Consider the following 12,921-nt stretch of genomic DNA (forward strand, 5'->3'; position numbering starts at 1 on the left):
CCCACTCTTCGCGGCCATAATGGATCGTTAAGGTGAAGTGCAGGAAAAAATCATCGAAAAGTGCCATATTTATACACGACGCGCGCCTACGTGAGGGAAGCCCCATACGATGATAAGAGTGACGACGTCGGTTCTACTCAACGACGGTGATGATGATGAGGCTTGTTTATTAGCATAATTGATTTAATTAGGCAGAAAAGGGTGCCACATGAAGACCTTTTAATGCTCTGAAAAGGATACGACGATTAACGTCCCTTTTGACGATTTTTCATTAGTTCAAAGTATTCAGCAAGCGTATTAACCTAGTCCATAATTGTCAGCACTGATTCCTCATGAAACAGCTCATTGCTTTGATCATTTTTTCCAATTCAGCAAAAGTTAAAGTTATTCAGCAAGTGGTTAAACTTAGTTCAAAATTGTCAACACTGGTTTCTCTCAATTTGACACATTACTATTCACATGTAAGCGCTGTGCTGACATTTATTTTCATGGACGTATTAAATCTCCAAGACTGACGTCACTTTCGACGATTTTTCTAAGATTCAGCAAAGAAAAACGCTAAAATTGTCAGCACCAATTCCTAATGATATAGATCATCGCTTTTCGTCATTTGTTTCAATTCAGCGCAAAACAGTCTATTCAGCAAGCCCTTTAACCTAGTCCAAAATTGTCAGCACTGGTTTCCCCGATTCCACACATCACTCTTCACCTCTCGGCACTAGTGCTGACATTTATTTTCACGCGCCAGCGAAATGAATGTCATTGCCACTAAATCTCCAAGACCAAATCTGTGACACCCAGTCCCGTTGTTGTAATCCACTCTGTTTCAAATCAGAGTCCCTGCCGGTCTCCAAAGTCGTTTCAAGGTACAAGCTTTTTATAATTGCGTCCCCAAATAGCGCGTCATGCCGCCGGCCCGAGAATGCCAGACGTTGAAAAATCCCAAAAATGTTTTGGTCCGTTTCGACTCCGGTACGCCGCGTGTGTCGTTTTGGTGTTGACAAAATTAGACTCGGTCGCGATTTATGCCTCAATTGGCGGCGGCGCGGCAGCCCCGGGTTGCATCCATTAATCTTGTCAGAGTGCTGTGCATATTCAGTTGCAACGCAACAAGGCAAACGAAACTAGAGCGAAAAAAAAAACAGTTACGTTTATGCCTAAATTAGCAACTGATCCACAGCCCGGTGGCGAACGGTTGCGAATCCTGCTGGATGGACGTTTAATGGCCAGTCGGTTTGATCTATGGGGCAACCTTTCCCGTGGTAAACCCCAAATGGGTCGTAAAACTCGTGTCAAACTATCCGACGACGATTCTGCCGGGTTGAAACGATGGAGTGACTGCGCCCGACCGGCCTGATTGACGATTGCGAGCTCATAAAATCTTCTGAAAATTGCTTCTTAATGGGCTTGAATTGTGCGAGGGAGGAACGGAGGTCGCGTCATAAACGACGACGTTGAGTGCATGCAGATGCAGTTTTTCAAAGTGCTCAGCAGTGGCGGTTTTGTGGCTAAAAATTGTCAGCATGGAGTTTGGCAAGATGGACGAAGTTTCAAAAGTGTGATGATTGCAGTGCTGACAAAACATTTCAACTTGGAGGTGGCACTCATTTAGTAAAAAGTTGTCAGCACCAAGTCCAGAGGGAAAAACAAGGATCACCAAAAATTATATCCATAGTGCTGACAAAAATATCTTTAAACTATTCAGCGCAGGTTATACTAGAATTAAAATTGTCAGCACGAAGTCTAAACAGCATAAGAGAACATCAAAAATTCGATAATGACATCGCTGACAAAAAATAAAAATAGGTAACCAGTTAAACAACATAGTATTTTTTAGTAATAAAACAATAACAAATATGTGATTGGTGAGTTTTAAAATGTTAAGCGCTAATAAAACTTAAGCGGATGTCAGTTATCAACAATAAGTCTAATACAAATAACGATAAAAAAGTATGACAACAAATAACAAGTATTCAGCACTCTTGATTACATGAACAAAATTTGTCAGCACTAAGTATGTAACGTAGCATTTAACTCAAGAAAAACTATGACGTTTGTGCTGACAAAAAAAAGTTACAAACTATTGAAAACAAATAAATATTCTTTAAGCAATACATATTCCTGAAACAAGGCATACCTTGAACCCCTTCCACCTAGTTGCTTACAATTAAATCCCGCAAAAACAGTCCTGCTGACAAAGTCTGCACGCCAGGGATGCCAATTATGCCCACCTGCGATTGATCCGAAAGTCTGATAAAATTAATTAAAACACCACCTTCCGGGGACACGAAAGGATAAAATTAATTAAAACCCACCTTCCGGGGACACGATTTCGACCACACACACACACGACACAATAGGACACGACACTCATTATTGAGGGTGCACACCGAAGAATTCACCTCTCGGTGATCCCGCTGACAATTTTCAATCACCGAACGGCACCCCCAGCGCTCTAGCCTGGGGGTCTTTAGATTGAAATGCCATTCCGTCTACTGCCTGCCGACGAATCCTTCGAAGGAGATGCCGTGTCTTCTGTCTGGGTCTGCTCCGACACGAGCTGAAAATGATACGATAACAAGCAGGATCCGTTCGAGGGGCAGAGAGAGTGTGTGGAAAAACTCCGGAAAATGAAGAATCTAATGAATTTTGTTTTGATTTTCTGCTAAGAAATATTTCGCCTTGCGGCTAGGGGGTTTCTTTTATTCTTGCCGGTGCTTCGGTTGAGATGAGTTCTAAGATTTTCAACTTTTACGAACCCCTTTTCCTGACACGCATGCAAGTCCTTGAAGGAGCAGCGTTTGATCCAAACCACTCGAGAGGTAAAGTTTTGGAACCTTCTTGAGTGCTCCCAGCTCGGAAAATATTTCAAGAATGCGAGCTTCAAAGGAAAATTGTCTTCGAGTTTGTTTTAAATTTTATTGCAATTTTTGAAAAAAGATTTTAAAATTTTAACTTAGAATTTAAAAAATCTTCAACTAATCAGGCTCTTTTTCCTTTTTCCGACCAATTGCGTAATTCAGCAATTACTCACAGCTCGATTGAGCAATTCTGGAAAGCTCACACTATGGTTATTCATCGCACCTTTGCGCGCGGTGCAATATTGCACCGCACTCTGGTGAACACTTGAACTTGACTTTGCACAATTTGTATGCACCGATCAATCAAAACGCGATCGTAAAACTGGTGCGTTCTTCTGTGCCGGCAGCTCGTAAAACCAGTTGCGCAGCACTTGATTGAATGGAAGAAGTCACCTAACTCTGGAGTTTTTTTTGTGTTTGCCACTTCTTGGAAGACAAGTGGACAAATCGTAATAAAAACCCCCGCCAAGTTTACGAGCCTCTTATGCCGCAACAAATTGGTCAATTTTCCCACACTTGAGTGTTTTCGAACGAACATTGTCGTATAAATGTGTGTTTGGTAGTAAAAAAGTACAACGCAGGAAGCGATTGGTTTGCAATAGAACTGCGTGCTGACAAGTTTTTCGGGCGGTTTTGGGGTTAGATTGGTCAAAACTGTTGAGAAAATTTGTCAGCACATGTTACCGAGCAGTGCTGACAACCGTTTTATGTTAGTTGTTTGACAAAGTCGGGAGTTAGCTTTTCAATGTTTGAAAAAGGCATTATTTCAGGTGTAGACATTGGTTGTAGTCAGCTTGTCAGCTAATAATTTTTAAATTTTTAGATTCGCTACTTTACACACTATAAATATGTTTCAAACTGAATTTAATAAATTTTTGTCAGCACAGAATTCAAAACCATCCTAACAATCTTCCGCACCATTCTCTCAGACTGCTGACAATTTTCGCCCTTAACGACTCCCGTAAGAAGCATTTCAAGTCGTGACTTCCTTCGGGTATATGCGACAAACCCGGCTCTTCTCTGCAACCAACTTCTTCTTGGAAAGATAACTAGATATTGTTTCATTATATTTATTTATTAAACTATATTTCATTCATTTCTATTTATAAAGTTTTTCAATACAAATATATGTCAGCTCTATATACAAACATTTAAAATTTTGTAAGCACATAATCCACCACTTTCCTAACAATCTTCCGCTCAATTCCCTCCCACTGCTGACAATTTTCGCACTATACGACTCCGGGTGGAAGCTCTTCAAGTGGTGACTTCCTTCCGGGATATGCTCGACAAACCCGGCTCTTCTCTGCCACCAACTCCCACTCGGAAGATTACTATTTATCATTACATTTTATTTATAAATCAATAATTTGTCATTTTTTTTTCATAACATTTTTCAACACAATTTTTTTGTCAGCACCATCAACAAATATTTTAAATTTTGTAAGCACATAATCCACCACTTTCCTAACAATCTTCCACTCAATTCCCTCCCACTGCTGACAATTTTCACACTAAACGACTCCGGTCGGAAGCCCTTCAAGTGGTGACTTCCTTCCGGGATATGCTCGACAAACCCGGCTCTTCTCTGCCACCAACTCCCACTCGGAAGGATTATTATTTGTAATTTTCACTCGATAAACTCTTTCCAGTGGTACTTTTTTTCTGTCCCTTTTTCCCAGGTCTAGGAGCAGCATCTGTCCGGGAAAACCGCTTACCACCACCCACCTCCTCCTCTCGGAACAATCAATTGGAGGGAGAAAAAATCCAACTCGGAAAAAAGGAGCTTGTAAGCGCTTTGGTAAAGTGAAACAAACATACCCTAAATCCCCTGCCATCGCGTCGGTTTCGTTTCGTTTGTTGGCGCTTCTTTTTTTTTTGCTCCAACCCTCCAGCCAAGGACCAGCAGTTGCAAAAGTCAGCTGAACGCCACAGAGCGGATAAAAGAGGATATCGTCGATGTCGTTCGCGCCACCAGCGGGAGGTTCAAGCTCCACTCCATTATTATCGGCTGGAAGCTGTTTTTTTTTGCTCGCTCCCTCAGTTTTCCAACTTTTTATTTGGCTTGTGTGGTTTTTCCGACCATTTTTCTACCGCGACGTAAGTACATGTGAGCCGTCGTGGTTGTAGAATGTTATTTTATTTTCCTTGCTCGCGCGCTCTTTTTTTCCACCCAGTTTTCTTTATTTTACACACTCACTTGACACATCGTCGGCTCTGTTGGCGAATTGACCTCTCTTTCCACCCTTTATTTGTGGCATAGATGAGGTGGATGTAGAACTTTTCGATTTTTTAATTTCTTTTTTGTCAGCAATTATTTAATTTGCGTGCTAACAAAATTTGAAGGTTACTTTCGTGCCCTTAAAATCAAATTTAAAGAAAAAAGTTGTCAGCAATTCATTTAAAATATTGCTGACAATATTTGAAGCTATTGTAATAACAATATTTGTAGTTGCTCCAAAAAATACTGTATGTAGTTTGTTTACTAAATGTTGAACCTATGAAAATTGTCTGCACAGTTTGAGCTACTTCTTGAAACTCTACATGAATCTTTGTATGGAGTGATTAAAGTTTAAACAATATTGATGGTTGTCAGCACATGTTGTAAATGCTACAAAAATTGTAAGCACTAATAACAGCCTTCTTTAATAATGTTTTTTCGATTTTTTTTCAATCTGCTGATAAATTATTTGTCAGCACAGGCAATTATAAACAAATATCTTGTCAGCACTGCTACGATCCTATTTTAGACAATTCAACAATCTATTTTTGAAAACTGCTGACAATTTTTGTCACACAAAATCAACCATAATGCTTCACCGACTTTCCAAGTCCCCTTATCTGTGACCAGCGAGCCCCCGCTCCCGTCGGAAGTGGTTCGCTGGCTTGGCGAGTAATAATTTTTATCGGTTGACATATTTTATATCCTTTTACAAACACCCCGCCCGGCCAGGGCGCCGCCGCCGTCCAGCAGCGCAGCGTTTTGCCTTCAAGTGGCACGCGAAGAGCCCCTCTCGCAAGAAGCTGAAAAGACGAGCAGCGAGGGTGGTTCAACTTTTGCACACATAAATTATCACCCCCAACCCCACCCCGGTGTCGAAGAAAACAGCTGACAGCTTCGATGGAAGGGGAGAAGAAGGTGGAAAACTCTGTGAATTTTCCGGACCAGTAGAGGGAAAATTTTGTCAGCACCGAGTTTGGCTGGTCGGGACAGGCTTAAGGGATCGCCGGATGGTAGGGCTTACAAAATTTGAGCAAGTGTTGCCGGGTTCAGGAGGTTGAGTACTTAGTGAGTCGATGAAAGTCATGTTCAGGGCGACGTTTACGATGAGAAATGGGTTTGGAAATTTGTCAGCACATACTTTTAGGGATGGATTGAACGGCAGAGAAATTGAAAATACTGATGCTTACAAAAGATGTTTAGAGAATTTGGTTTGCTGAATAATTTTAAAGTGAAAATTCTAAGCTTTTTCACAAACACCTGTTGCCTAATCCAATCAGCTAAACCAATAGCTTCTAAAAGTTAATAAAGTCCGCCCTCTGCTGCCACCTAGCGGTCGAGGATGACACGGACCATAAATCTGCCTCCACTGCACGTGGCTCTACTAGAAAAGGTAGAATGTAGGGGGCGCAATAAAACGTTTCGGTCCGACACTTCCTGGATGTTGCTCGCGAAAAGTTGGGGCTTTTAAGCCAGCTACCTAATAGACGCGGAGGTCGATCCATATCTAGGTTTGTGAGCTCGTTGCAAACAAGCATTTTCAATTTGCGCGTACTTTAGAGCGATTTTGTAGAGGTGATAGAGCCACAACCGGGTAAAAATAGTTTTGATTGAAAATAGATTTCTAGATTATGTAAACAAAAATACAAAAACGGGTTTTGTTGCGAAATGACAACAGTTTGCAATAAAGATCATCAAAAACATAGCAAACTTACTAGGAAAGTGTTGCCAGATAGTGTCTATCCCTGTCAACTTCACCTTATCTTTTCGTCATCCTCTGATAACATCAAACTCATCCACCCTATCACTACGCTATAGATTAATCCGCTTTCCGTTATCGATTACCCGATCGGGGCATACTAACAATGCACTTGTGACAAGTGTGTGCCTGACTTAGTTACCCCAGCAACCGTCCGGCAAGTCGCCGTGTCGTGCCATGAATAATGAACACTGAGCTGAATCAGAAATAATGCAGGCAGGCAGCGTGTTGTTTTGATTTTCCCACTAGACCGGTTCTTCGACTCTCCCTCAACTCGCTGAAGTAAGCCACTGGGACCAAAAGTAGCCAACTCAGCCAGCGGCGACGGTTCTGGGCCCGGGAACTGGACAAACCAGTTTGACGGAGTTGACGCAAAGAGAGTGTGTTTCTTTTCTCAAAGGTGACGTTAGACATCTGTAGTTTCGCGTGAGTTGAGGCGTTCTGGACCATGGTTGTCAGCGTTGGAAGCTGAGTTTTGGATATTTGTTTAAATTAACGGATTTAATGAGTGGTTGGTCGATTTCCGGAAACTTTCGGTTTGAGTCATACACAAACTTGGTTTGAAAAGTTGTCAGCACATGGTGCTGAATTGATTTAACCCTTTTAAAAAGATATTTGCGAAATTGGAGTTCAGAAAAAAATATGCAAAATTTATCAGCATGGTTTGCTGACAACATTTCAAACTTCCTGAAAGCTTCCATTAATTAAATATTGCAAGTGTTGAGAGTTTGCTAGTAATGTGATTGCAATTCGGTTGTTAGCACTAATTTTTGACAAAATTGTTAACTAAAATGATAAAATTGGTAAACTAGAAGAACATATTTAATCAAAAACTTGTCAGCAAGTGTTGCTGAATAGATTCGTGAACACCAAATTGAAGTTTAGTACAAGCAACGCTGAAATCAATCAAAAAACATTGTAAGCACCGCTTGCTGACAAGTTTTAAGTCGTTGATTGTTTTCAGGAATGATTTTTAAAAGAAAATTCACTCCACTGTTCCACTGTTCTCCATCAGAGGTAACTTTAAAAGAGACTAATTGGCAAATTCATTAAATTTTCGTCAAATTTACACTGACAGAATTAAAAACGAGATAATCATCGGTACCGAGGGCTCATTTTCACCCGGCAGCAATCATTTATGTGTTTAAAAATTGCTATCGCCCCTCATCACCATCAGCGATAAGCGCCCTTGCGCTTCAAAACAAACAAGAACCGACGGCAGGATTGCCAACTACAAGCAATTATGTTCGCTCTCGTCCATTTCTGCGCTTTTATGCATGCATGGGCTACAATTTAACAATCAAAAACAATTTCTTCTTCTCTCTCTATCTTTCTCTGGTGGAACCATTTCATCTGACCGAGGGGCGTTCAGGGGTAGGAGCGCGGAAGGGCGCGCATAAGTAGGGGCTAACTTCGCAGCGGACCGCGCCGAGTAATTACATCCAATAAAATTGCAACCATTTCGAATGAAGCTGGGCGAGAGGGGTCCCCCAATGGAAGGAGCGGAGGGGTAGAAGTTGGCCGAACAAACACAACAGCATAGCACAGACGCAGGCGAGCATTAAGATTCATTAATTTTCAAATGATTTACGACGATCCCCTCGCAGGCCCTGTTCAAGTACCCCTCGGCAGGCCCCGTCCCCCCTCGCCCACCCTACTTTATCGACCGAAAGAAAGTCGCGACGTCTCGCGCGCGAAACTGCATCATCTCCACGCGTTACGCTCCGTTGGAGTGCCCCTCGAAACTCCGCGTTGAAGCGCCCCTCGCGCGACATCCCGCACAGGAGGAAGTTGGAATGTTGCAAAAGAGTAAATTAATTTTAATTTCAGCTTAATGTAACTCTGGTGAACGCGCGCGACGTCCTCTTCCCTTGATTTCTTTTATTTCGCTTGCTGCAAGACGGTTTTCGCAGCTCGGCGAATTGCGCGAGTGATAATCGGGAAAGCTATTCGTTTGATGGTGGCGACCTAGTCAAAAGTTGTCCAATTTTGGGGGGAGCAAGATTCTCATTTTTCGGAAAATTGAGCTTCATTTTGGAAACTTTTTCGAATTAAAACGAGCAGAGTTTAGAGTGCTTTGAAGTGTGGCAGCACAAATTCGTTGCTGAAAAAGTTTAATTTGAAGAAATGACATGCCATTTTGAGAACTTTCAATTGAAGCGATGATCAAAATCATATTCAGCACAAGCTGCTGACAAAATGTTCCAGCTTAATCTTGCATTGAAATTATTTTCTCACATTAGAAGCAAAAAAAAAGTTGTCAGCATTGAGTGCTGACAACTTTTTCAGCTTGATTTTTGCAATTTGAGTACGTCAAAATAACCTACCCACTTTTTTCAAATTCAGCACAAGTTGCTGACAACTTTTTAACAACATTTCTTTAAAAATAAATATTTGCAAATACAAACAGCACTAAACAACTTGTCAGCAACGAGTGCTTACAACTTTTCACAACTTTATCATACCCACCGAGTTCAAAGCAACCATCTTCCACCCTCAGATCAATTCAGCACAACCTGCTGACATGTCCCCCCCCTGAGATTTCCTCCAGCGACCTGCAGGAATGGTCAATAAAATGCTCTCGCGTGTAATCTGTGACCAGACGCGACCGTCCGAGAAGACGTGCAAAAATTTCAATCGCTTATCTGCGCGCTCTGCGCCAGAGCACGTGATTAGTCGTACACTTTGGTGGCCAGAACGAGCCGCGGAACAAGTTATTGGAAACAAGTGTATTTACAAAACCTAGAGGCATGGGGTCTAAGCGAAACACATTACATCAACGATGGGCGGGGGGCTTTGTTTGGGCCAAACATGCTCGTTTGTTGACGAAAAACACGGTGTTAGAACATGCGACGCGTGCGACATCTAGCGCCAAGGTCGGTACTTTTTTTTGCTGTTTTTAGATTAGGCTTGTACGCACATTTGCGACTCTCACCCAAGGAGATTCCGCGGTGGTGGCGAAGCCATAGATGCCAACAGGTAAAGCAGCAGCAGCGTCGTAGCGCGACTGCTTTTGTTATGATGTCAGCGAGTTGTAAACAAACGTGCTCCGCAGCCGTGCCATGTGCGCCGGACAACGGTTGGGTCCGCTACAATGTAAATATGGCTCAGCTGCGGTGTAACAAAGTTGCACGGATTGAATCTCATGAAGCGAGCCTAAACTGGCAGATTCCGGTTTTGTTAAATGAAAAATTAGTTTTGAACCAGCTATTCTGGACATAAATGAGTTGATTTCGACAGAAATTTAGTTTTTGTAAATTTAAAACGTTATATAAACTAGTCGGCAAAGGATGCTGACAAGCTTATTTGATAGATTTCTACCTAGAGACATTGTTTTTACAATCTACCATTCAGAAATCAATTCAGCACCGACTGCTGACAAGTTTCTTTTATCAATTTTGTAACCGAAAAGGCACAAGAGTGATTTAGTCCAACGAAATTTCGTCAGCAAATGTTGCTGACAAAAAATAGCCATTGATTTTCGTTGAATGACATTATTTCTTCAAAGTATCGTTCAAAAATGTATTCAGCAACACTTGCTGACAAGTTTTTTGTTTCAATTTCGGTATAAGATAATATTGTGGTTGTTTTTCGGGAATTATATATTGTCAGCAACATGTGCTGACAACTTTTTCTGTCTCAATTATGCTATCGTTTTCTCAATAAAACATCCAATCCACTTACCATACATTTTCCCCTCCTCGGAGAGGATAATTTTCCGCCTGCCGCAGGGTGGGTAGATGGCGAGCGCCTCCTGGAAGCTCTGCTCGATGTCCGGACTCCAAACACCTTCGGCATCGGCCGACGAGAGGTCCTGATCGTCCTAACCGGGGCGGGCACAGGGTTGGGGGGGTTTGCCAGTTTCGAGAATTTCGGGGGGAAAGGATCATCGGGAAAGGGCAGAGAAAAGAAAGAAAAGATATATTTGAGCGCTTCGAGCAGCTTTTCGAGAGGCGAAAAGAACAAACAAAAAATGGTTTAATGGTTAGAAACAAGACAATTTTTAGATACTTTAACCGTAATTTAGAACAGTTACAAACACACGCTCAGGAGTACAGAGAGAGTTACAACGGAGGTCACTTACGTCCTAGAAGAGAGAAGGAAAAATAAACAAAATCAAATTTGTGAACAACTTTGTAAGAAACAATATTTATAGTTTTTTAGCATTTCAAAACATCACAGAAACAGAAACCAAAAAAAAAACAAACTTACATCGCTCATGTCCCCGACGTCCAGGTGTTTGTTGCCATCGACACCGGACCCATTGGTGTCGTCCGGGACCAACGAACCAGCCGTTGGCCCTGGACCCATCGGTGTCCACCTTGTCGTAATGGTGCCGGCTCCCAGTCCACTATCTGCAAAGGAGATAAAAAAATTGAAAGTTAGATGCCATGAATTTTTAGTTTTCATTGAAATAAGGTGTCTATCTCTGGAAAAATCTATTCAGCACAATGTGCTGACAAGTTTAATTTGAAGTTTTTGGGGGAAATGTCACCTTCTTGCTCGACAAAAGACAAAAAATTTGTCAGCAAAGGTTGCTGACAAAGCTGATCTTCTGATTTCTTCTCAAAAATCATTTTTCTACCATGCGCAGCACTCAAACTAATTCAGCGCCAACTGCTGATAAGTTTTTTCGATCAAATTATGTGTCTAAAATGTATCTCAAGCGACTTCCCTCAGATCCCGTACAAGGAAGTCCTCATAATTGGCGAATAAACAAGTTTTAGCTCAATGTGTCCGAAAAGGTGCGTGGGAGGTGCACGTTTGATTTGCTTGCTTCTTTGAGCTATGGTTCAAGTTTCAGAGAGGGTATCCATGAGCTGACGAGACGAACCCCTAAATGGGGTAATAAATCTAAATTTGTCAGGCGGCGGCGGTCTCGGAGCAGGCTTCTTTATTACTCCGCTAATGTTCCGGGAGGTGAACGGGGCTAATTCGAGTGTTAGAGAGGGGTGTGTGTGTAAAACGATAAAATTGTTTGTTTGATTGAGAGTATTTAGAAAAAAGGATATTTCTTATAGTTTAGGAGTTTTAGGACATCTTCTGTAAATGTTCTGAATTTGTTTTAAAAACGGGAGCTGAAAAGTTTGAAAAACGATCACAAATATAGAATTTAATATAAACTAACACAGACGCAGCTAGTCCAACGATGGAAAGTCTTTGGGTTAGATTACGCCCCAAGCTATTTTCTTGTATATATTTAAAATTGCAGTACATTCGCAGAGCATTCAAAAATGTATTCCCATTCAAATCCTCAAATCCCATTTTAGTATTTCTCAGTTTTTCAATATTCTAGAATATCAAATAATAAAAATTTCTCACCCAAACAAATATTGCAAAAACTGATTATGAAAAATTAACATCTGCCACCGAACATATGTTTTTAATAATTAAAAAACACAAACTAATGACAAATTTAGTAAAAATAGAAACTTAACAATAAATTCATAAAAAAGCCTTGAGGCATGGAAGCACTCGTAAGTTCATCAAAAGAAAAAAAATAAAAAAAATATCCCTAAAATGATAAGATTATACGATTCATTGACTTTCTGTTTTTTGGTTTCAATAGGAAAAGAAAATAAGAATAGCAAAGTGTTAAAAATAACTAAATTGTAAATGTAATCATTAATTAAATTTCCATGAAACGCCTGAGAACAGCGAGCGTTTTGTATTTGATATTAATTTAAAAATCCATATTGATTTATTCATTTGTCAGTTTTTAAATTTACCCAATTAAAATTTCGATGAAAAATCCCTATAATATGAAATTTTACCCTTATTTATTGCAAAATTTCTGAAGAGATTGATGAAAAACGCCTGGATTTTTTTTTGTATTATTTTGATAAATCAATATAATATTTTTAAAAAGCAATGATTTTTTTCCAATTTTCAGGTATTTTTAATGAAATAAACAACTTTGTTTAATCAGATGCTGTTCCCCTTCTTCCAATCATTTGTTTCAAAATTAAAATCAGCAAAACCATGACAGAGTGAAAGGAACCATAATTTTATTGTTGAGTGCTTAAAACGGTTGAATTGAAAAAAATATCACAAAATTATTCAAATGGTAGAAAATACTT

The 12,921-nt window shown here is 40.6% G+C and overlaps 1 protein-coding gene across 8 annotated transcripts in view; it reads right to left on the bottom strand.

Moving 5' to 3' along the window:
- Positions 1-12,921, bottom strand: part of LOC6046579 (protein scalloped) — a 286,181-nt gene that overhangs the window by 54,817 nt on the left and 218,443 nt on the right. For 6 of the 8 annotated variants that reach the window (XM_038249046.1, XM_038249052.1, XM_038249050.1 and 3 more), the window contains 3 exons: positions 11,054-11,196; positions 10,926-10,928; positions 10,526-10,664 (listed from right to left, as the gene is read on the bottom strand). In XM_038249046.1, the coding sequence (XP_038104974.1) occupies positions 10,526-10,664; positions 10,926-10,928; positions 11,054-11,196 (285 nt within the window). The remainder of the gene's footprint in view (positions 1-10,525; positions 10,665-10,925; positions 10,929-11,053; positions 11,197-12,921) is intronic. The other 2 variants (XM_038249047.1, XM_038249053.1) reach the window with 1 other exon arrangement.

This window comes from Culex quinquefasciatus, chromosome 1, assembly GCF_015732765.1.
Source record: "Culex quinquefasciatus strain JHB chromosome 1, VPISU_Cqui_1.0_pri_paternal, whole genome shotgun sequence".
In the NCBI taxonomy this organism is placed as follows: Eukaryota; Metazoa; Arthropoda; class Insecta; order Diptera; family Culicidae; genus Culex; species Culex quinquefasciatus.